We start from the raw sequence: 25,255 nt of genomic DNA, 5'->3' as shown, positions 1-25,255 counted from the left end.
TAGAACAAATGCAAGTCTATGTGTCTTGTTAAAGAAAAATAAATAAATCACCTCTCCTGGTGTACCATTCATTTTCACTCAGAGTGTGACCTCACTGATTGATGGCTGCTTTTCACTAGGTCACTTGGGGCTGGGCAGTCTGGTTGAGGGAAAATAACATGAGCGACAAGTAAAATAAGAAACGTGTTTCCTTCACCAGCCTCCTCCTTGCCTAATAATGTGTATTTGCCTCCTTTGCCTCCCAGATGTAGGGCTGAACATTTTCCCCACTAGTTGACTTTTTCCTTTTTCCTCTAGTTTTGTGAATTATATATGACAACCAGCGAGCAATGTCTCAAGACTACACTAGAAAGACTGGAGGCTGACAGGAAACTGAGACGTCAACAGTTTGGAAGCCACATGGAAGGGTCCCCTGAAAGAGACCAATCCCCAGCACCAAAACAGTCACCTAGAATCATAAGGAAAGATGACCAGGAAACATTCGCAAATAAAGGTATTTTCTTTCAATAACTAAAAATTTTTCGATCAGAAATGATAGATCACAATTCAAACAAAAATTTCCTTTCATCTCCAGTTATCAATAATAAGGTAAATGAGAATCCAACTATTAGCTACTGTTTCTAGACTTTCTTAGCAGTAAAAATCTACTGAAGTAAAATTTTATTATGAAACTTCACGTGGCTATGCTCATTATATTTTATTAAAACTAAAATTTCAAACTAAAAGATGACATATTGAAATAAAGAATCTTATATTAGTAGCACATAAATTAAAACCATTAAGACCTGATCAATAAAAAACCTCTGACTGCATTTCAGTAGGAAGAATGAAGAGAGTGAAATTAATACAATAGACTGTATGTCACTGTTTAGAAATTAACAACTGCTGACCACTTTTCATATATATGGCCAAATAACTGTTACTTTTTACAGGTGACACAAGCCATTCCTTACTGTCAACAACTAGAAAGTTCAAAACATCTGTTTCCTTCACAATTACCATGAGTGCTAATAGTAACCAAGACTCAAAGTTAACAGAGCCAAACCTAAAGGTACAGTACTTTAAATGAACAAATGCAACTTTTTCTGAAAAGTATTTGATTTTAAGATTATTAATGGAGTTTATGAACTAATTTGAGTTTTTCCTATAGAATGCAGTTTCTATTTGTAGTATTTTAAATTAGACTTTATTTATTTATGTGGGGTAGGGGCGGCATGGGCATGCCATTGTGCACATGTGGGGATCAGAGGACAACGTGTGAGAGTTAGCTCTTTCCTTCCGCTGTGTGGGGTCCAGGACAGAATTTGAGCTGAGCACTTTGGCTGTAGACACCTTTGTCTGCTGAGCTATCTTGCTGACCTTGGTTATGATATTTTAAAGTAAAAAGAATGAGCAAGAATATTATTATGTATATGGTCTTTAGTTTGAAAATGGTGACTTTTCAATTTTTGAACTTGATGAACAGATTAATTATCTAAATACCTTGGCAAGTAAGATTTTTTGTTTGACAGATACTTTCCTGAGGACTTGTGTAAATAAATCATTGATTCAATATCAATTCCTATGAGAGAAAGACCACAAAGTCACTTTGCTAAGTCAATATTTGTTGAGTGTTAATATTGATCTTCTTCCTTTGTTTTCCCTTTTTAGACTCAACTTTTACTAGTTTTCTTTCAGCAGAAAATAATAGCTACAGAAATATAAAACATTAACTGGAAACTGCTAGGATACATTAAGAATGTGCACCTGGAGACCTCTGTAAAAGGGGGAAAATGGTTATGACCACACACTATAACTGCTGCTAGAGAACTGAACTGATTGTCCTCCAGAGCTGCATTCTTGTTCCAAATAACAACTCTGTATTTGTTATTGAACTCTGAAGTCCCTTATATCTTCAAATTGCTAGACAGTGACATTTGTTCTATATTAAAATTTTAAAACATCATCTCTAAGGAATTTCATTCTGACTGTTCAGGAATCTATACACCCTAAGCAATTTGGTGTGCATGTCCAGTTTGTTCACACATATTTCGTGTTCCAACAATATTATTTTTCACCAATAGAACCTTTTTGTATTTTGTAATTAAGTTACATGTTAAAATATTAGCCTGGTTAATTATGATTTACTTAAGTCTAAAGTGTTTAAAATAGTTATTCTGTAGAGATACAAATATTAATAGATTGTATTAAATCATAAGATTTTTCTTCTGTGCCATTAATTAGTTCAGCCCAAACAGATAATTTCTAATCAAGTAATGTGTACCAGTTATTCTGCTTAGTGTAAAATATGGACCTTGAATTGAAGAAATTTCGATTTGATTATTGGCTGTCATATGCCAAGGTAGCATAGCATAGCATTTCATTTTTATGATAAGTATTTATTGATTGGATACTCTGTGAAAAGAGTCTTCTTGGAGTTGATAAAGAACTCAGAATAAAACACCTAAGAGTGAATTCTAGCTATTCTTCTAATGATTGTATAAATGTAGGCAAGTTTAACAACCTCTCTTTTGAGTCTGATATTCCTTAACTATGAATTGGGGATAATTTTATTTAATGTATTTTAAAAGATCTAAATCTTTTTCTTTTTTCTTTTGTTTGTTTGTTTTTCAAGACAGGGTTTCTCTGTGTATCCCTGGCTGTCCTGGAGCTCACTCTGTAGAGCAGCCTGGCCTCGAACTCAGAAATCCACCTGTCTCTGCCTCCTGAGTGCTGGGATTAACGGCATATGCCACCATCACCTGGCCTAAATCTTTTTCAAAGCATTTAGTACAGTACTAGGGACATAGTCACTAAAAAAAAAAGGCATCACAGAACTAAGACATGACTGTAGCTATTTATATGAAAATGAAATGAAGTCTAGTCTAAGGACAGTTATTGCAGTATTGGATTATGAATGGAGCTGGGAGAAGGGACTTACCTGAGAGGCTGAGTTATGTGTGTTTGTAGTGATGCTAGCTTGGCCTATGGCAGTTCTTGAGTATACTAGGAATAAATAGGAGGGTCCCAGGATTAGTCTGCAGGTCATAGTGGTTATCAAAAAAAAAAAAAAAAAAAAAGAGTCCACTTACATTTTTTATGTAGACATCAAGAAGGAACGTTAGTGATGATTGAAAATTAGATTTTAAAAGTACTAAGAATTTAATCATTAAAAGAAGTTGGCATACTGTCAACTTTAAAAATGTTGTTCAATTTGTTTATTATGTGTTTGTGTCTGTGCACCAGAGTGCATGTGGAGGTCAGAGGACAACTTGTAGGAGTGGTTCCCTTCTTCCACCATGTGGATTCCAGGGACTGAACTGAGCTCATCAGGCATAGTGGAAAGTTCCTCTCCCTGCTGAGCCATTGTGAGAGCCTCCCTTGTCAACCTTTCAACCCTGTAACTTTAATATGAATAGTAATTTCTTTTGGAAATGTTTGCTTGCATTTCTTTCTTTCTTTTTTTTGGTTTTTTGAGACAGGGTTTCTCTGTGCAGCTTTGGAGCCTATCCTGGCACTCGCTCTGGAGACCAGGCTGGCCTTGAACCCTCAGAGATCCACCTGCTTCTGCCTCCCGAGTCCTGGGATTAAAGGCGTGCGCCACCAACGCCTTGCATTTTTTAACTTTATTTGATTACTATCTGGTATTTCTTAGATGAAGTAAGCCAAAATTACTGTTATTTTGACTTTTGAGACAGCCCGTCTGACTCTGGATGCAGATTTACAGTGTACTCAAGGATGGTCTTGAACTCTTGATCCTCCTGTCCATGCCCCTCCCCTACCACCCAAACCACTGAGTAGAGTGAAATGGTGTTTTAATCTGAGGCTTTCTGCTACTCAGCAGGGGTCAGTTCTTTTTGTTGGTTTTTTTCTTTGAAGCAATTTCATTTTTATAGATATTATATACATTTGTGAAGTTATAGAGCTATTCTAATATTTGATTATGAAAATGCAAAATAAATTACTAGTAAGACAGCTAAATTAATCTTCTTCAAGTACTTGAAGACAATTGGCACCTCAGTTTATGTGGAGCAGAGAAGAGTGGGATTGTATAGAAGGTGAACAGCTTCAGAAAGGTGAAATTGTTGCCATGGGGCAAGCATATTAGCCCGAGTTTCCCCTGCTCTGTCTGCCCACCTTCCTGCCCATGTGCCTTCCTTCCTTCCTTCCTTCCTTCCTTCCTTCCTTCCTTCCTTCCTTCCTTCCTTCCTTCCTTCCTTCTTTTTCTGCTTTTGTTCAATCTTAAAAATTTAGACATGACCTTGCTATGTTTGTCCAGTCTGGTCTCTAGCTTGCAGGCTCAAGCAGTCATTTTCTTTTAGCCTCCTAGAGTAGCTGGTCTATAGGCACCACACTCAGCAGCCAGATTTTTACATCATATATCCACACCTTCATAAAATACTTGTGAAATGTGAGCCTGTAGGTTAAGATATCTTTATTCAGATAATACCAGCCAAGCGCAAGCCAGAGCGTGCCCAGAGGCAGCAAGCTAGGGAGGCCAGAGAGAAGGGGCTCCCACGTGTCTGCCACACCACACCCCTTGACCACGCCCTGGTTCAGCACACCTGTAGCCAGCCCTTAGGAGGCGTGGTTATGGTGTCTCCCTACAGACTTGTGCTACAGAAGGAAAATAAGAATGTTCCAGTGACTGTACATATATGACCTTCTATTGGTCATACTTTGGGACTGTATTACTATTCTCTTTTTAATCTTGCATTCTATCTAGTTAGCTTCTGTAATATTCAAGAAATGTCAAGAATTTTACCTTCAGAGAAGAATAGCTTTAACTTTCTTGCTAAAAAGCCAGTCTCTATTGAAATTAGAGTAGGTTACAAGTCACCAGTGGTAAGCTTCAGAGCTGTAACCCGCCTGTATTCATACTCCTAATTGGGACTTGCCTAAATATGTCCTCTAAATGTGTTTTACATGGTATGTATATGACACTTACATATACAGCACATATATAGTATACATATATATGTCATATAATATCAAGCTATATATATTTACACGTTATAAGCATATCAGATATACAAGTTTTTCTATAAGATAGTACAATACCTAATACAATTGTACATACAAGTATATAATACAAATTGAAACTGGTTTAGTCTTAAAGCACCAATTATAATTCTTTTTCAAAATGTTAATCAATTTAACTTGTCAATTAAAAGACAATACATATCAGTTTTTCTTCATAAGTTATCTACTTAACCTTTTATTTTTAAGTATTCTTTAGTAACAAAAAAGTAGTAATGCATCTTACCTTCTTTTTCAAACAATGAAAGCAAATAGCATCCTGCAAGAATGTGACATAGACTCTCTTGGTAAAGAATGATGAAGATGACAAGCCTCCATGCTGTTATTTGTTGCAGGTCTGCTTGTTAACTCTTGCTCACCTAATAATGTACAATTATATGTAAGGACAAGTGTATGCCAGAGCAACCCAGGAAAGATGTAACTTCACTGATATGTTTGCTTTGATAACTATTTTCTACTTTAAAATTTGTAATTTGTGCCTTTACTATTTCCATATTTCTCATGAATGAGATAAGTAAACTGTGTATCACCAGTGAACTAACAGTTATTTGGATTTATAGGAATGTACTTGAATTGGTAGAATCTAGCACCACCTCATGCCTGCTCTAAGAATTACAACCTGTTTTAAAATGTCAAAAAAAAAAAAAAATTAGACATGGAATGTCCTCCTCTATTATTTTAAAAAACATTTAAAAATTTAGTATACTTCTATTTTCCCATAAAACTCCAAATGTCAACCAGTTTTGCATTCCATTCAGATTCATTTGTTTAAACAATCATCCAATTTCCCAGTATTTTCTTACTTTTAATTCATAGCTTGTTAGTCTGGATTCATTCATGCATAGTGTGTTAGTCTGGATCCATTACCCCCTCCCCCCCAAGATAAAAAACTTAGTGATTGAAAGTCTGTTTTAAATAAAATTTCAAGTTGAATAAGCATTATGTGTTTAATAAGTTTTGTGTATCTAAAGAAACCACTGTCTCTCTTTAAACAGTATTGCCCCAAAGTTTCCTGGTAATGTTATTTACTGTTCAGAACAATTCACTGATGTTCATTTGGTGTCAATCATTTGGCACTTGCCCACTTTTTTGTAGCTATTTCCTGCTATTTCTAATCCTATTAACCTGAGTGTAATATTACAGTATGGAGTTTGGCAGTCTTCCATAAATAATTACAAATTCTTTTCTATTAAAGCAGGTTTTTTCCAGAACTGGAAAGTGGGAAAGATCTCTAATAAAAATGTTAACCTTCTCAACTAGATTTTTAAAGCCATTTCCTATCAGCTCTTGGCACTACCCCCAGAAGAACTGTCTACCATGGACAACTTCTCTTTCATTTCCCAAATGTCACAAATCACATTTGCTACTAATATTCTAAACAAAGTGCATTTAAAGAAAGTAATTTCCTTTAGAGTGGTGAGATGGCATAGCAGTTAAAAGCTTGACAACTTGAGTTCAATCCCCAGATCCTAGTGGAAGGAGGGAACCAACTCCAAAAATATGGAGAGCTGCTGCATTTAAGTGAAACACTTAAGCTTGTTCTAACCCTTAGGTGTATAAGTAATTCAGTATGGTAATGCTCCATCATTGTATCATTTATTATATATTTTATGTTGTATATTATTGATTTATAGTATAAAGATGAAACTTCATTTAAAGTTCACTTTAGAAAACTATGGTAGTTTTTTGTTGGTGTGTTTTATTTTTGAGGAAGGGTCTCACTGTGTAGCTGTGGCTGACATTTCTTATCTACCAAAATGGATGTCCTGGATTGCCTTTAGACCCTCTTTATCTTTAAAATGAACTGACATCCTTGATGTAAAAATCCCAAATCTAAAATTCTCCTGCCCCCTTCAAATTGTAAACAGTGACATGATACCACAAGTACAAAACCTCATGCCTGACTTCACAACTGCCAGCAACTCCAGTTCCCGGGTATCTGACATCCTCTTCTTGTCTTCACAGGCACTGTACTTATTTGCATTAACCCACACATAGACACATATTTAAAAAAATAAATCTTTTAAAATTATAAAAAAATGATGATTGTTGTCACCCACTCAGATTGTATGAATACGTTCCATCAATCAGAGATAAATATTTATTGAGCAACTACAGTATTCTAGGCACTACTTTTGGAAGTAGGATTATAGTAATTTCACCCATATAATTCTCTTTTCAACCTAGCCCCGCCCCTTTCTGTGTGTCTGTCTGTCTGTCTCTCACCTGACAATTAGGATTGATTTATTTTTTGTTTGCACTTCTTCTCCTATGATTGTACACTCCTGGATGGCTATAGGCACATTTGATATTTCTTTAGGATCATCTTTCAGTTTCTCCTCGTTGCTATAAATATTGTTTGAAAATGTTTCATTTCAGGACTGGCAGTGTGCACAATCAAAAGGCTGTTTCTTTTTAGAAGAAGATGGTGAAGTCATTAGTCATCAGTACAAGATGCATATACCTCAAAGATCTGTGCTTTATCTAACAATCAAGCCATTAAATCTGAGTCAAATTGAAGGCAAGTTTAAAATGTATATGTATTTACTTTATTTATTTATTTATTTATTTATTTATTTATTTATTTGTATGAGACATGGTCTCACTGTGTAGTTCTGACTGTTCTGGAACTTACTATACTTGAACTCACAGAGATCACCTGGGAGTAAAGGCTACTTTACTCAGCTATTTTTATTTTTAAAATATCAGTTTATATTCTCTCTGAAAATACTTTTGTGTCTCATAGTCCTATTTAAGAAAATAATCTGCCCAAGAAATGTGTGGTTTTATTTAGTTTAAATTGTTTTCATTGTGTTTATTCTTCATATATGATCTTTTGTTACATGACTACATATTGATGCAAATATACTATATATTTAACAAATTCTCCTTTTCTCTCATTGCTCCCTAGTCCCTTTTGTTACCTTAAGCAGTTTGACTTTTACTTGTGTGTCATATATACATACAGGATCTTATGTTTCTATACAAAATCTGGGAACCTAAAGAAAGTCATTTGCCACACAAGCCTGATGACCTGCATTCAGTCCTTGGAACCCATGTAAAGGTGGAAAGAGAGAAATGACTCCATAGAATTTCCTGTAACCTCCACACATGCACTATGTCATATCACTTCTCCAAATCTTTTTCTCTCTCACACACACAAACACATGCACACTATATTTTTATTAAGATCTTGGAACTACATTTGAGAGAAAATAGATGGTAATTCACTTGTGATTATCTCCATTGTATTTATCTTCCTGCAGACAATTTAAGTTGGCTATTCTTTACACTTACAAAAGTTTCCATCCACACTTTCTTACCTGTTCCTTTGTCACTGAACACTTATATAGTGCTGCTTATATACATTGATGTACAAATATCACTATCATACTTTGGAGTCCTTTGGGTAAATTGTCAGCTGGGTCACATGATAGATCTAGTTTGAGATTTTCAAGAAACCTCCATATTGATTTCCCTGGTATGTGGCCTGGTTGACCTCTCCCACCAGCAGTTTATAAGAGTTGCACTTTGCATCCTTGTTGGAAGTATTCTTTTGCTCTAGATCATTTTGGCTATTCAGAGTGTTTTATGCTTCTGTAAGAGTTTTAAGATTATGTTTTCTGTTTCTGTAAAGAATGACATTGGAAGTCTGGAGGGCATTGCCTTGAGTCTGTAGACTGATTTTTGGTACAATACCCATTTTCACAATATTAATTCTTCCAGTCAAAAACCATGGAAGGTTCCCCCTCTTGAGGTATCATCTGCAGTTTCTTTTGTTTTAAAGTACTAAAGATATTTATTTGCCAAGTTTTTTAAAATAATAAAGTTAATTAAGAAATAAAGTTTTCGCCGGGCGTTGGTGGTGCACGCCTTTAATCCCAGCAATCGGGAAGCAGAGGCAGGCGGATCGCTGTGAGTTCGAGGCCAGCCTGGTCTCCACAGCGAGTGCCAGGATGGGCTCCAAAGCTACACAGAGAAACTCTGTCTCAAAAAACCAAAAAAATAAATAAAGTTTTCATTGTAAAGGTCGTTTGCCTCCTTGATCAGGTGTATTTTAAGGGTTTGTTGTTTTGAGGCAATTGTGAATTGGTTGTTTTCTTGATTGTTATTGTTATTGGGCTTTGTGTGTTAATTTTGTATACTTCCATTTTGCTGATAATATTTATCAAATCTAAGAGTTTTCTGGTAGAGTCTTTAGAGTATCTTATGTGTAAAATTTTATCTAGAAATAAAGATTATTTTATTTTTTAATTTTAAACTTTGTTATTTAAAAATATTTCAACTAAAAATATTTCTCAGACTTGAAGACTATACAACTCTGCATGTCTCTATACAGTTAAAATAGCCATTCATTTCTTCCTAAGCCCTAACATTTAGCCTTTCCTTTTCCCTTTTCTACATATGTGTTCTATCTTCATGTACATTTGCCTGTATCTATATAGCTTCATATAGATATATACAAATATTATTGCCTGGATTCTTCATGTGAGGGAGATATGCAGGTTTTTTTTCTTTCTGAGATTGTGTGACCTTTCTTAATAGTATGTATTCTAAGTCCATTTTCCTGCAAGTTTTGTGATTACGTTTTTCTTTAGAGAAGAATAGTTATTCATACATACATACATATACACACATATACATATAATACTTAAATGATAAACAAAAGAGGAAAAATGAAGAGAAAGTGAAAAGTATAGAAAGACTGGATTCTGAGAAGTGGGGACTGCCATTTAAATGGAGCTATTTTAGTATATTATTCATAGATGAACAGATATCAAAGAATTTTTTAAAGTATGTCAGTTATCAACTGCTATAAATCAAAATGCCCAAAAATTTTAACCAGAATCAACTGCTATAAATCAAAATGCCCCAAAATTTTAACCAGAATCTGAGAAGAAAGAAAAAAGCAGAAGCACAGAAAATTTTCCTGAGATTCGTGGTCACAGAACTGACAAAATGCTAACTCTGTTACATTCTGTTATTCAGAAGTCACAAAGTCCAAATACATAGGACTGCAAGATAAACTTCATCTCTTGATGGAGAAGCTGTCTAATTGAATCATAAAGGTCTGTGAATCCAGAGAGGGCAGCCATTTTTTTTCTGCTCTCTCACAGAAGTCAAGGGAGTAAGCATTGTCTCTGTGGAAGGATAAGTGAAGAACAGTGGAGGTGGCAGAGCATTCCAGATAATTTGCTAAGGAAGGGGCTGTGGTGTAGAGCGTGATGGCACAGAATAGAAGCTGTGGAGCTGGAGACAGGGCCTAGTAGTTAAGAGTACTTAATGCTCTTACAGAGGACCAGGCTTCAGCTCCCAGCATCCAAATGGTAGCTCACAATAGTCTGTAAGTCAGTTCCAGGATATCCAGCACCCTCTTCTGATCTCTAAAGGTTCCTGCACACATATGGTACATATAAACTCAGGTAATCAGACATGCATACACATACAATAGATCAGTCTTAGAATGGAAGCTAGCCTGTCTAGAATGAGTAAGCAAGGAGAAGTTGGTAGGGAACGAATGAAGATCTAAAGAACAAGAATATAAACTGTAGGGGAATATAAAGATTCCCCTACAATGAAATTTTTTACTGAGAGAAATGAAGTTTGGGGCAAGAAGACTTTTTTTTCATTTCTTTTATTGGAATTAGAAACAAGATTGATTTACATGGCAATCCCAGTTCCCTTCCCCTCCTATCCTCCCCTACCATCCCCCCAACTAAAGCCCTACCTATCACCTATCCTTTCTTCTATTCTTCCCCTGATTCAACCTTTCTGCTCCCTCATGACCTCTGCATCCTTCCTCTTCTCCCCTTCTCATTCTCCTAGCTCCTTCCCCCCTCTTCCCGTGCTCTCAATTTGCTCAGGGGATCTTGACCCTTTCCCCTTCTCCAGGGGACCATGTATGTCTCTCTTAGGGTCCTCCTTGTTTACTAGCATCTCTGGCAGTGTGGATTGAAGGCTGGTAATCCTTTACTCTATATCTAAAATCCACATATGAGTGAGTACATACCATCTTTGTCTTTTTGTGATTGGGTTACTTCACTCAGAATGGTTTCTTCTAGTTCCATCCATTTTCCTGAAAATTTCAAGATTCCATTCTTTTTTCCCACTGAGTAGTACTCTATTGTGTAAATGTACCACATTTTCTCTATCCATTCTTTGGTTGAGGGGCATCTAGGCTGCTTCCAGTTTCTGGCTATTACAAATAGTGCTGCTATGAACATCGTTGAACAGATGTCCTTGTATGAATGTGCTTCTCTTGGGTAAATGCCTTAGAGTGGAATTGCTAGATCTTGTTGTAGACTCATTCCCATTTTCTTGAGGAGTTGCCATACTGATTTCCAAAGTGGCTGTACAAGTTGGCACTCCCAAGAGCAGTGGAGAAGCATTCCCCTTTCTCCTCGTCCTCTCCAGCATAAACTGTCATTGGTGTTTTTTATTTTGGCCATTCTGACAGGAGTAAGATGGTATCTCAGAGTTGTTTTGATTTGCATTTCCCTGATGGCTAAGGATGTTGAACACTTTCTTATGTGTCTTTCAGCCATTTTAGATTCCTCTATTGAGAATTGTCTATTTAGTTCTGTGCTCCACTTTTTAATTGGATTGTTTGGTGTTTTGGAGACTAGCTTCTTGAGTTCTTTGTATATTTTAGAGATCAGCCCTCTGTCAGATGTGGGGTTGGTGAATATCTTTTCCCATTCTGTGGGCTGCCGTTTTGTCTTGCTGACTGTGTCCTTTGCCTTACAGAAGCTTCTCAGTTTCAGGAGGTCCCATTTATCAATTGTTGCTCTCAGTGACTGTGCTACTGGTGTAATGTTCAGGAAGTGGTCTCCTGTACCAATTAATTCAAGGGTATTTTCCACTGTGTCTTCTAATATGATAAGTGTGGCTGTGTTTATGTTGAGGTCTTTGATCCATCTTTTTGTGCATGGCAATAGGCTTGGGTATATCTGTAATCTTCTACGTGTCTATATCCAGTTATACCAGCACTATTTGTTAAAGATGTTCTCTTTGTTCCAGCATATAAATTTGGATTATTTGTCAAAACTCAGGTGTTCCTAGGTGTGTGGGTTAATATCAGGGTTTTCAACTCTATTCCATTGGTCTACCTGTCTATTTTTGTGCCAATACCAAGCTGTTTTCAGGACTATAGCTCTGTAATAGAGCTTGAAGTCAGGCATGGTGATGCCTCCAGAAGTTCCTTTATTTACAGGGTTGTTTTGGCTATCCTGGGTCTTTTGTTTCTCCATATAAAGTTGAGAATTGTTCTTTCAAGGTCTGTGAAGAATTGTGTTGGGATTTTGATGGGGATTGCATTGAATCTGTAGATTGCTTTGGGCAAGATTGCCATTTTTACTATGTTGATCCTACCTGTCCAAGAGCATGGGAGATCTTTCCATTTTCTGGTATCTTCTTTAATTTCTTTCTTTAGAGAGTCAAAATTCTTACGGTATAGGTCTTTCATGTTTTTGGTTAGTGTTACCCCAAGGTATTTTATGTTGTGTCAATGTAAAGGGTGATGTTTCTCTGATTTCTTTCTCCACCAATGTGTCATCGGTATATAGTAGGGCTACAGATTTTTTTGAGTTAATCTTGTACCCTGCCACTTTGCTGGAGGTGTTTATCAGCTGTAGGAGTTCCCTGGTAGAGTTTTTTGGGTCAGTTATGTAGACTATCATATCATCTGCAAATAGTGAGAGTTTGACTTCTTCCTTTCTGATTTGTATTCCCTTGATCTCCTTTTGTTGTCTTATTGCTTTAGCTAGAACTTCAAGGACAATATTGAAGAGGTATGAAGAGGGTGAACAGCCTTGTCTTGTCCCTGATTTTAGAGGAATTGCATTGAGTTTCTCTCCATTTAATTTGATATTGGCTGTCTGCTTGCTGTATATTGCTTTTATTATGTTGAGGTATGTTCCTGTTATCCCTGATTTCTCCAAGACCTTTATCATGAAGGGGTGTTGGATTTTGTCAAAGGCTTTTTCAGCATCTAGTGAGATGATCATGTGATTTTTTTTCCTCAGTCTGTTTATATGGTGGATTACATTGATGGATTTTCGTATGTTGAACCATCCTTGCATCCCTGGGATGAAGTCTACTTGATCATGGTGGATGATTTCTCTGATGTGTTCTTGGATTGGATTTGCCAGTATTTTATTGAGAATTTTTGCATCAATGTTCATGAGGGATATTGGTCTGTAGTTCTCTTTCTTAGTTGTGTCTTTGTGTGGCTTGGGCATCAAGGTTATTGAAGCCTCATAAAAAGAGTTTGGCAATGACCCTTCTGCTTCTATTGTGTGGAATACTTTGAGGAGAATTGGTATTAGCTGTTCCTTGAATTTCTGGTAGAATTCTGCACTGAAGCCATCTCGGCTTTTTTGGTTGGGAGACATCTGATGACTACTTCTATTTCATTAGGGGTTATAGGTCTATTTAAGTTGCTTATCTGTTCTTGATTTAATTTTGGTAAGTGAACTCTGTCCAGAAAATTGTCCATTTCCTTTAGATTTTCGAATTTTAATGAATATAGGTTTTCGAAGTATGACCTGATGATTCTCTGGTTTTCCTCTGTGTCTGTTGTTATGCCCCCCCTTTTCATTCCTGATTTTATTAATTTGCTTGTTCACTCTCTGCTGTTTGGTAAGTTTGGATAAAGGTTTGTCCATCTTGTTGATTTTCTTGAAGAACCAACTCTTCGTTATATTGATTCTTTGTATTGTTCTCCTACTTTCCATTTTATTGATTTCAGCCCTCAATTTGATTATTTCCTGGTGTCTGCTCCTCTGGGTGTATTGGCTTCTTTGTTTTCTAAAGCTTTCAGTTGTGCTGTTAATTCTCTAGAGTGATTATTCTCCTGTTTCTTCATGTGGGCATGAAGAACTGTCCTCTTAGAACTGCTTTCAAAGTGTCCCATAGGTTTGGGTATGTTGTGTCCGCATTCTCATTGAATTCTAGGAAATCTTTTATTTCTTCCTCAACCCAGGAATTGTGCAATTGGGTTTTACTTAATTTCCATGAGTTTGTAGGTTTTCTGTAATTCATGTTGTTGTTGAATTCTAACTTTAAAGTATGGTGGTCTGATAAGATACAGGGGGTTAATTTTTTGTACCTGTTGAGGTTTGCTATGTTGCCAAGTATGTAGTCAATTTTAGAGAAGGTTCCATGTGGCTCTGAGAAGAAAGTAAATTGTTTTGTATTTGGATGGAATGTTCTATAGATATCTGTTAAGTCCAATTGCGCCATAACTTCGGTTAGTTCCTTTGTTTCTTTGTTAAGTTTCTGTCTGGTGTTCCTGTCCAGTGGTGAGAGTGGGGTGTTGAAGTCTCCCACTATAAGTGTGTGCGGCTTTATGTGTGATTTGAGTTTTAGTAATGTTTCTTTTACAAATGTGGATGCCTTTGTATTTGGGGCATAAGTGTTCAGAATTAAGACTTCATCCTGATGGATTTCTCCTGTGATGAGTAGGAAGTGACCTCCTTCATCTCTTTTGATTGATTTTAGTTTAAAATCCAGTTTGTTGGATATTAGGATTGCTACCCCCCCACTTGTTTCTTGGGTTCATTTGATTGGAAAATCTTTCCCCAACCTTTAATTCTTAGGTACCTGTCTTTGAAGTTGAGGTGTGTTTCTTGTATGCAGCAGAAGGATGGATTCTGTCTTCTTATCCATTCTGTTAATCTGTGTCTTTTTATAGGTGAGTTAAGACCATTAATGTTGATGGATATTAATGAGCATTGATTGTTCATTCATGTTTGTTTTTGATTTGGTGATGGTGGCAAAATTATGTGTGGGATTCTATCCCTTTTTGCTTTTGGCTGTTGGTAAGGTGGGATTATCTATTGCCTGTATTTTTCTGGTTGTAGTTAACATCCTTGGGTTGCAGTTTTCCTTCCAGAACTTTCTGTAGGGCTAGATTGGTGGATATGTATTGTTTGAATCCTGTTTTGTCATGGAATATCTTGTTTTCTCTATCTATCTTGATTGAAAGCTTTGCTGGGTATAGTAGTCTGGGCTGGCATCCACAGTCTCTTAATGTAGGTAGAATATCTATCCAGGACCTTCTGGCTTTCAGAGTTTCCATGGAAAAGTCAGTGTAATTCTGATAGGTTTGCCTTTATGAGTTACTTGACCTTTTTCCTTTGCTGCTCTTAATATTTTCTCTTTGTTCTGTATGTTTGGTGTTTTGATTATTATGTGGTGAGGAGACCTTTTTTTTTGGTTCAGTCTATTTGGTGTTCTGTAGGCTTCTTGTATTTTCATTGGCATGTCTTTCTTTAGGTTGGGAAAGTTTTCTTCTATGATTTTGTTGAATATGTTTTCTGCGCCTTTGAGTTTCATTTCTTCACCTCCTTCTTCTATACCTGTTATTCTTAGGTTTGGTCTTTTTTACGGTGTCTCATATTTCCTGGATATTTTGTGATAGGGATTTATTGGACTTAAGATTTTCTTTGGTTAATGAATCTATTTCCGCTAGTGTGTCTTCAATTCCTGAGATTCTCTCTTCCATCTCTTATATTCTGTTTGTTATGCTTACATCTGTAGTTCTTGATCATTTACCCAGCTTTTCTATTTCCAGCATTATCTCAGATTGTGCTTTCTTTATTGTCTCTATTTCAGTTTTTAGGTCTTGAACTGGTTCCTTGAGAGATTTGTTGATACCTTGTATTTTTTGGTTTGTTTTTTCTTCCATTTCTTTAAGGGATTTTCTCATGTCTCTTTGAGGTCCTCTATCATTTTCATGAAGATGTTTTTAAGGTCATTCTCTTCTGGTTCATCTCCATTGTGATATTTAGGTCTTGCTGGTGTATGGTTCCTAGTCTCCGGTGGTGTCATATTGGGTTTTCTGTTGTTGAATGTGCTTTTTCCTTGACCTCTCCTCATCTTTTCTTCTGGTGGGTGTAGCAGGAGTCTCTTCCTCTCACAAGGGGTATGGGACCAAGGTTCCCTTCTGGTAGATGCAAACAGTTCCAATACACTGATGTCTGTCCTCTTGTCGTGGATGGCAGAATTGCCACTGGGGCCTCGGCAGTGTCCAGGTGTGCTGGGTCTCGCCAGCAAACCCTTGGTGACAGATGCCTCCGAGCAGGGTCGCTGCGAGAAGACTTTTTTGGCTGATTTTTTTTTTTCAAGCAGTTTGAAAACGTATCTGAGTCTTGCTATTGATTCTGCTGTTGTGGTTGATGCACTGTTTGGCATTTATCCTCTTTGGGGTTCTCAGAGAGCCTTGGATTTATGCCTTTCATTGCTTTTTGGAAAATCCTCTCCCTTCCTTCTTTCTTTCCTAACATATCTCCTCCTGTGCTCTGATACTGAAAATCCAGGGCTTGAAGCATCCCATCTCACCTTGGGAAAGTGCCTTTCAGGCTTCTTAGTTGTGATGTGGCCTCTGTTTTGATAAGTCCTTGTAGTTCATTGGCTTTTTCTTACCGGCAGAGCCGCATACTTTGAGCTTTGTCTCAGCAGAGGATTTTAGTAGAGCAGTGTGTGACCTGACCCACCTAAGCTTGTAGGGAACCTGACAGTCTAAGAGTATAGATGGTTTCTCCATCCTGTGACCTCTGCAGAGAGTAAGTGTCAGTGCTGGAGCCCATGGCTTCCTGAAAAACTCTGCTCTCACTTATATTTGGACTTGCTTTATCTTGCACCTCAGCTGTTGTTTTTCATTGTTCTTTGGTTTTGGTTAGGATGAGCACATTGGGGATTAAGCCGAGGGCCTCATGCATGCTAGGCAAGAGCATGGGCAGATATCCAGCCATTAAAACACAGTTTTTTTTGAGGATTTCAAGAAACTTTAGGCCTTTTAGAAACTGAGTATGGAGAGACTTTTTCATAAAATTAAATATAGTATTAGCATATTATAGATATCCTAATACCTGTATATAAAAATGGAATGTGTATTTCTTTCTAAAAATCTACTGGGTAAAGAATTTACAAGATTATACAGTGATTGCTTGATCTGAGGTGGGTTTTGTTCATGACGTTGTTGTGTGTTTCTAGGAAAATGTTCCCCCTGGTTATCAGTTGATACGGCCTTATATATTCTTAAAGAAAATGAGGACCAAGCAGAGCCACAGCTCATGTGTTTTACCGAACTACAAAATAGAGAAGTATACATATTTTTTATTGTTTAAGAATGTAATATGAAATCAAGTTGAGGAAAATAATAACTTTTCACTAGTTTTTTAAAACTCAAATGTTCTCTCTCTAGTGGTGGTATAGGCAGTACCTAATCAATATGCTATTATATATGCTTTATTAACTGTAAAGGACTTTTTCTTGTATTCTGAGACATTTTTAGGGATTATGATTGACAACCTTGGCTCCATAACTGAGTGCCCTGATGTATATCTTAAAAATGTTTTTTGTTGTTGTACTCAATAGAGAGTGATGTCATTAGATTTTTCCCACCCTCCAAATATACAACCATAGCTATAGACAAATTTCTTCTGATGTCTGTCTTACTATAACTACAAAACAGGAACTCTCCCAAATTACTGTCCTCAGGGTTGACTCATATTGTAGGGTTCAGAAATAGTCTGAAGGAAAGAAATGCTTTTAAATGTTTTTATTCATTGCTCTGAGGTTTTTCTGGTCCTTTCTAATTATGTATTTACTCAGAGGCCAAATATGTGAGCAGATACATACATGTGGCTATTTATTTTATGAGGACTACAAAATACAATCTACTACACAACAACAGAAATAATATTCAAGGACTTACTGCAATATCATATTTAATCTTTATATTGGCTCAATGACAGACAAATATTTCCCTGATGGGATGTTATATAGAAGTCTTTATTGGAGGCTTCCTAACAGACAAGGGTAGTTACTGGCCAGAACCACATAAAATGGCAGAAGTTAACATTTTTACTAAGCTCTTCTTCAGAGCTGACTACGAGGTGAAGTTAAAGATAAAGCAATGTCGGAAACAATAGGTTTTTCCATTTGGTTTTGGATAAAATGACTTTCTTATGAGATTGCATGTGTAAAAACAGTCAGTCATAGCAAGGCTATGTTTAAACTGAGTTTCTGTGGGCCTCTTTATAGGCTTCTGTTTATCTGTAATATGTCATATTTACAAAGGATTTTTACTAGTATTTTTAGCTTCACAATTACTTTCCTTAAGAAGAGTTTGGTACCCACGAAGAACTTCCCAGTTGCCATCTGTAGTGGCACTTCATAGTTATATGTGTGTAATAAAGGAAGTTCATGGGATGACTTCTACTAGGAAGTAGCAAGATATTTTTTAACTCCTAAATGTCAGCCTAAATATGGTCAGTCTAAACAATTATGACTTCCAAAGCATGGATTTGGTAGTTTAGCCTTCACAATGATCCTCAGTTACATTGAATTATTTCGTCTGCCAAAACATGGCTTGATGATAACCTCATGGTGATCATGGTCCTTGGATAATCAGGCAGAAAGAATCTAGAACTCAGATGACCAACTTATTTTTGTTTATGAACCTTCAGGATGACCTCAGATAAGTTTTGAAAGGACTATTTGAACACAATACCTGATGGAATTTGGGGGCTAGTCTGTACTGTAGCACAAGTGACTGTACTTAGCTATCATACACAATGATTGAATATGTACAGTTAGGATAGTCAAAAGATGGTAACTGGTTTTTACAAGAAATGTTAAGGCTCCAGAAAGCTCCTAGGAGGTATATAGAGGGATACCATTTTCTTTCACTATAGAACAGACAAATAAAATGTTTTCCTATACACATGTCTGTATTTCACTGTAAATATCTAACATTTGTTAGGAAACAGTTTAAGATAAACAGGTCTGTCTATGACTCTACATCTTGTTTTATAGTCCATGTCACCTAGTAATCTTAACAATCTACCTAAAAGTATTTTGCTAAATATATATATGGAATATCCACAAAGATCAGTACATTACACACACACACACACACACACACACACACACACACACACACGAGAGAGAGAGAGAGAGAGAGAGAGAGAGAGAGAGAGAGAGAGAGAGAGAGACTCTTAAAAAGTTAAACTTATAGACACAAAGATGTATTGTATGATTTCCCTGAACTACAGCACTGGGAAGTCAGAAACAGGAGGTATACAAATTCAAGACCAGTCTGGGCTTCATAACACATTCAAAGGCCAACATGAATTATACAGTGAGACTATCTGAAAAAACACGTCAGTTCCTGGCTCAAAAAATAAAAAATAAATAAGAGCAGAAAGGAGAGTAACATTCTAATCCACACAATTCAGCTTTCAGAAATATGTTTAACTCGTTCGCGTAAATGGTGAACTTAAAAATATATTTAACTTACTCTGATGTCATTGAAATGTTATTTACAATCATAGCAGTAGGAAATCTTTACTATTTTTCTTTAAGGATCTTAGTGTTGAAAGCATTTGCGTCACAAACATTCTTGTAGATCTTTGGGGATGAATTAAATAATATATAGCTTCTTCTCTTCTTTGCTTTTAGGTGGTTTTGAAAACATAAAGAACCATAGTCTATGGTTTGTACTAAGACTACCCCTAAGAAAGAGAATTTAAAACCAGTAAAATGTTAATAAACTGTAACCAAATTGATAAATGTTGATTTAAAGCACGTGATGTCTCAAGTTTCCATTTCAGAAAAAAGATTTAAATTCATTACAACTTTTGGTTGCTCATTTTGTTTAATTCTTCTGATAAAAGGTGTTTGGATGGACTGGTGAACTAGGACCAGGAATTTATTGGTTAATTCCTTCCACAACTGGCTGTAGGCTAAGAAAAGAAATAAAACCAGTAACAGAAGAAGCCCAACTTGTGTACAGAGATGAAACAGGGGAATTATTTCTTACGAGTGAGTTTAGGTAAGTTTTGTTTATCAGTCACCTGTTTTTGCCTATTTTCTGTGGTCAGCTCCCACCCCATCTGTCTGCTTTACCCATAGCATGATGAGCAGTGCCCTTAAAAATATACAAGAGGCACAGAAGCCACCACCTCATGATTTCACCTATATGTGGGATCTAAAGAGTGAAATTTATAGCAGCAGAGAGCAGAATGGTGGTTACCAGGGTTGGTGGTATGAGGAAACTGAGGGAAATGTTGCTTAGAAGACAGAAAATTTCAGTTAGTTAGGAAGAATAAATTCAGTTATCTGTTGTATAATATAATGACTAGACTATAGCTAATAGCAATTTATTATATTTAATAGAAATATATTTGAAAATTGCTACAAGAGTAGATCTTACATGTTCTCACCATAAAACTAAATATGTGAGATAATAGATGTATTATTTAGCTTGATTTACTCATTCCATAGTATATACATATACCAAAAGCATGCTATGTATAACAAATATACTTTTTAAAATTCACTAAGTAACCAAGAGTGACTTTGTGTTTACAAGTATGGGATTGTCATTAATCCCTAGGTTCTGTGCACTTTGCTGTATTTCATGTACATCTCTACCAGTGATTCTCCACTAGACATTGCTTTTAATGGTAGGTACTGTTATTGCACTCTTGATTTAGATAATGGTCAAAATCTGCAGTCTAAACCTAAGGTTGGTCTCCTATGTCTTAGATATTCACAATGAGATTTTACCACACACAGATAAAAATGCATTTAGATATAATATAGCTCAGAAAAAATTTCCTAAATGCCATTGATATTATTTTCTTTGAAACTCGTCCTCAAAAACTGTCTTAAGGAACTAGAGAGATTGCTCAGTGGTGAAGAACACTGGGTACTTTTCTACCTGTGTTCAATTCCTACCACCCACGTGGTGGTTCACATTCATCTGTAACTTCAGTCCCAGGACATCCAGCGCCCTCTTCTGGTCTCTTCAGACACCAGGAATGCACATGGTGAACAGACATAAATGCAGGCAAAGCACATTTTAAACACTTTTTGTTTTAAAAATAATAAATTATAATTCTATTTTTATAATTTTAGGTCAACTTTATCAGAGATATTTGAAGTAATTGACTTAGATGGAAATGGTCTCATTAGTCTTGAAGAGTACAATTTTTTTGAATTGAGAACAAGTGGTGAGAAGTGTGATGAGGATGCTTGGGCTGTCTGCAGAGGTAAGTGCTCTTCTTTTTCTTAATGGATGTATAGAAGAATATAAGGTATCCCTTAATTCTCAGAAATAATAAGCCAGGCTTCTCCTTGGGATATCACTATAACATTTAGGATAGTGGGGTGGGGGCCTAAACATGGGGCTGGAGAGGTGGCAAGGTGGTTACGAGAATTTACTGCTCTTGCCAAGGACCCTGGTTAGGTCCCAGCACACACATCAGGCCCCTCCCAGCCACCTATAACTCCAGTTCCAAGGCACTGTATACCCCTTCCTGGCCTTCACAGGCATCTGTACTTACATGGTGCATATAAATTCATGCAGTCCTACACACATACACATAAACTTTTAAAAAAGTAAATCTCTCCTTTTAACATAAGCATTTATTTTCCTTATAATGATAGATGGTATACTTGCTAAAAGATGTGAATTACTTCATGGTTATTTCAGCTTTGTGGGGCTTGAAACATATTTATAAAAACTTTTAAAATTATTTATTTGCCAATGTCATACATGAATACAATGTTTCTCAATCATATCTATACCCCAGACACTCCCAACGTGCCTCCTTCCCATCCTTATGTCCTATCTTTTTCTTCCCATTCCTCCTCCTTTCCACCTCCTGCTTCTCCTCTCCCTTCCTCCTCTTCTTTGCCCACTGAGTCCATTTAGTATTGCCCACTGGAATATTAATTAACTAATCTTATTGGGTTGATCTTGTGAAGGTAAGTATATGCAGTGTAAGAGCCATGTGTCCAGAAGACAGCATTCACCCCCTTCCTCTTGTTCTTACCTTCTTTCTGCCTCTTCTTCCACCATTTTCCATGGGCCTTGGGGTGGGGATGTACCCACAGTTACTGATGTACTTTGAGGTCACTTTAAGTACTTTACTCAGTTACGAGTCTCTCTCTATGTAGTATATATGTGCATATAGTCTTCCTATTATAGAAAAAGCTTCTCTGGCCAAGGTTAAGAACAACAGCAATCTATGGGTATAAAAATAAATATTCAGGAGGCCATTTTGACAACATGTCCATTTACTAAAACAACAGTAGCAGATTCCTTGCTAGGATCTATGGCTTTACCTTCCAAGCCATGGCTTTTGACAAGATTATAGTAATGGGTAAATTCCTTCCTGTGGAGCAGGCCACAAATCCAATCATAAAGTGGTTGTTGGTTATTCCCATAATACTCATGCCACTTTTGCACCAGTGACACATCTTGCCAGGAAATGGTACTACCAGGTAAGACCATTGGTTAATTTTTTCTTCTAGTAACCTGTATAGTACCTTCTGGCAGTATGCAGGTTAGCCAGCAGGGAAAATCTTCCAAGTCAGTTCCAAATTGATTTCTTTATGTCCTGCAATCAAAACATGTTGTGTCTTCAGAAATAGAGTCTTACCATCTAGTTATGCTAGACAACAAATGCTAATGGTGTTACTTTTCTATTGGTGTGATAAGATACCATGACCAAGACATAAAACATTTAATTTGTGGCTCATGGTTCCAGAAGGTTAGAGTCCATGACCATCATGGTGGGGAGCATGGCAGCAGGCAGGAAGGAATGGCTATGTAGCAGTAGCTGGGGACTTACATCTGAATCCACAAGCTAATCTAAGCACATCTATATATTAGCTTTGTGAAGTAGCCCTGGATTGCTCTCATTTTATACAAAAGGAATGAAAGAGATTAAGTAGCTTGACCAAGGTGAATACAGCAAGACAGTTGCATAACTAGGCTTCAGACCCAGTCAGTCAGGTTCCAGAACCCCAAATTTAATGCCATCAAATGTTTCTGAAAATTATTCCATTGAAAATTATTGGAGAGGGTATATCTGCTTCAGTGACAGCCATAATACAGTAGGATATATGTAATTTTTAGGTTCTGAAATCTTTACCTTTCTTATCATAGTCAATATTTACTTATACCTATTGATGATAAAAATATGTTATTTAACTATAAGATCATCTCATTTTGGACTTAAAATACTTTTGTTTTCATTTCGTTTATTAATAGATTTGCTTTTAAAAAGCAGTTTTAGGTCTATAGAAAAACTGAGTAGATGATCTGGAGACTCCTTGGATCCATCTTTTCAATTTGACATCCACCAAGATCTTTGTATTATTAACAATGTCAGTTAGTGTAGTTTATTTATTATAATTTGTGAATTCATCTTACTACATTATTTATTGTTATTAAAGTTCACTTATGCATATAGTTATATGGGTTTTGACAACTGCTTAATCTCACAAATATAGTTATCATAGTATCGTAAAGAATGGTTTCAGTGCCCTAAAACTCCCCTGCACCTGTGTATTCATCGCCTTAAACCTTGGGCAATAACTAATCTTTTTACTGTGTGTAATTTTGCCTCTTAAAGGATGTTGTATAGTGGAATTACATGTGTTTTCATGTTTGATAGTTCATTTCTCTTTATTGCTGAATAGTATTTTATTGTATGCACATGTCACAGTTTGCATTTTTTCTGTTTCCCTGTTGAAGGGTATCTTATAATGTCCAGTTTTGGACAGTTATGAATACAGCTGCTATACATACTTGTGTGCAGGGTTTTATACAAACAAGCTTTCAACTCATTTACATTTCAGTTCAGTAAATACTGGACTGTATGCTGAGACAGTGTTTAGCTTTGAAAGAAGTGCTGTTTTACAAGTGTTTTGACAGTTTTGATTCCCACCAGCCATTATTAGCATTTCTGCTATACCACATGTCATCAGCATTTGCTTTCCTCAGATTTGGGGGGGTTTAGGCATTCAGATAGATATATAGTTAGGTCTCATTGTTGTATAATTTTGTTCCTCTAATATCATTTGATATTTGACATCTTTGTGTCTATCTCCAATCAGTGTAACTTCTTTGGCAATGTCTCTGTTGATAACCAACTCTTATTTTTTGAGATAATGTCTTCCTATATAGCAAAGCCTCCCCTTAAACTTTATATGGTACCCAGGCTGACTTTGGACTATGGTCCTTCTGCCTCAGCCTTCACATTACTGGGGTTACAGGAGTGTGTCAACATTCCCAGGTTTTCTTACCTGTTTTTCTTGTCTTTTTTTTTTTTTTTCCTTTTTTAATGACCAAGTTCTAAGAGGTTGTTTATGTTTTGAATATGTATCTTTTTTCTCCTTTTTATTTATTATATGTGTCTTTTTCATTTTCATTCATTTCCCGTCCCTTCGCATCTGCCCTCTGCATCTGCATGCCCCCCACTAAAATTTAAGAGAAGAAAGTGAAAAGAAAAAAGGGGGATTAAAAATCTCATCATGGAAGCTGCAGTGTGACACCGTGAGTCATGCAGTAACCCTCTTTGTCCATGTATCTTGCAAGTGTTTATTGCAAAGAATCACTGCTTTGGTTCGAGGCCTCTAGTTTTTACTACACTATCAATGCTGGGTCCTCACTGGGTCTCTTCCTGAATTTCCTGTTTTTGCCCTGTATTGTGGAGATCCTGCAGCTTTGGGTCTGTGGGTCAGGTCCCTTCACGTGCTCTAGTAGGTCATTAGATGGGGTGGTTGTTAGGGCAGGCCAAGTCATAACCCTGGTTCTGGGTTGGTTCACCTGCCAGTTCTCCCCTGTCCTCACCACCAGGTTGAGCTCTCCAGCACTGTCCCAGTTAATTCACCTCTTGCAGCAAGGAGCAAGGGATGGGGCCAGTTCTCCTAATTTTATACCCTCAGAGTCTGCTCTCCCATACCTCTACCATCAGGGCCAGCTCTATTGTGCTACCCCTGAGAGGTACAGGGGCAACTCTCCTGAGTGCTGCAGCTGGTTAGGGTCTGGGACAGCTCTCCCACTCTTAAGACCTCATGGCCAGATCCTCCACCTGTCTCAGGTGTTGATGGGTGGGTGGGAGTGGGGGAGGTGGCGTCTCTTCTCTGCTCATGCTGCCTCATGTCAGATGAATAATGCGGACAGCTCTCCTTTGCTCACAACCTCAGGGCTGGGCACCCTTACCTCCAACTACCTGGCCAGCTCTGCTGTGCTGTCTAAGCGAGGAGCAGGTCCTGCTATCCTGAGTGCTGCAGCTGGTAAGGGGAAGGACCAGCTCTCTCATCTGTTACAGGCTGTAAGGGGGGAAGAGTAAAGGGGAAGCTCTCACACACCCACACCCCTGCATGACAGACAAGTAGTGGGGGCAGATCTTCCACACTTACACCTTTG

The 25,255-nt window shown here is 37.0% G+C and overlaps 1 protein-coding gene across 8 annotated transcripts in view; it reads left to right on the top strand.

Moving 5' to 3' along the window:
• Efcab7 (EF-hand calcium binding domain 7) overlaps positions 1-25,255 on the top strand; it is a 44,957-nt gene that overhangs the window by 9,324 nt on the left and 10,378 nt on the right. For all 8 annotated transcript variants that reach the window (XM_035439782.1, XM_035439779.1, XM_027400490.2 and 5 more), the window contains 6 exons: positions 298-493; positions 933-1,051; positions 7,399-7,540; positions 17,017-17,126; positions 19,704-19,861; positions 20,950-21,083. In XM_035439782.1, the coding sequence (XP_035295673.1) occupies positions 298-493; positions 933-1,051; positions 7,399-7,540; positions 17,017-17,126; positions 19,704-19,861; positions 20,950-21,083 (859 nt within the window). The remainder of the gene's footprint in view (positions 1-297; positions 494-932; positions 1,052-7,398; positions 7,541-17,016; positions 17,127-19,703; positions 19,862-20,949; positions 21,084-25,255) is intronic.

This window comes from Cricetulus griseus, chromosome 2 (genome assembly GCF_003668045.3).
Source record: "Cricetulus griseus strain 17A/GY chromosome 2, alternate assembly CriGri-PICRH-1.0, whole genome shotgun sequence".
Taxonomy (NCBI): domain Eukaryota; kingdom Metazoa; phylum Chordata; class Mammalia; order Rodentia; family Cricetidae; genus Cricetulus; species Cricetulus griseus.
Note: the sequence above shows the minus strand (reverse complement) of the source record. Positions and strands in the feature narration are given on the sequence as shown.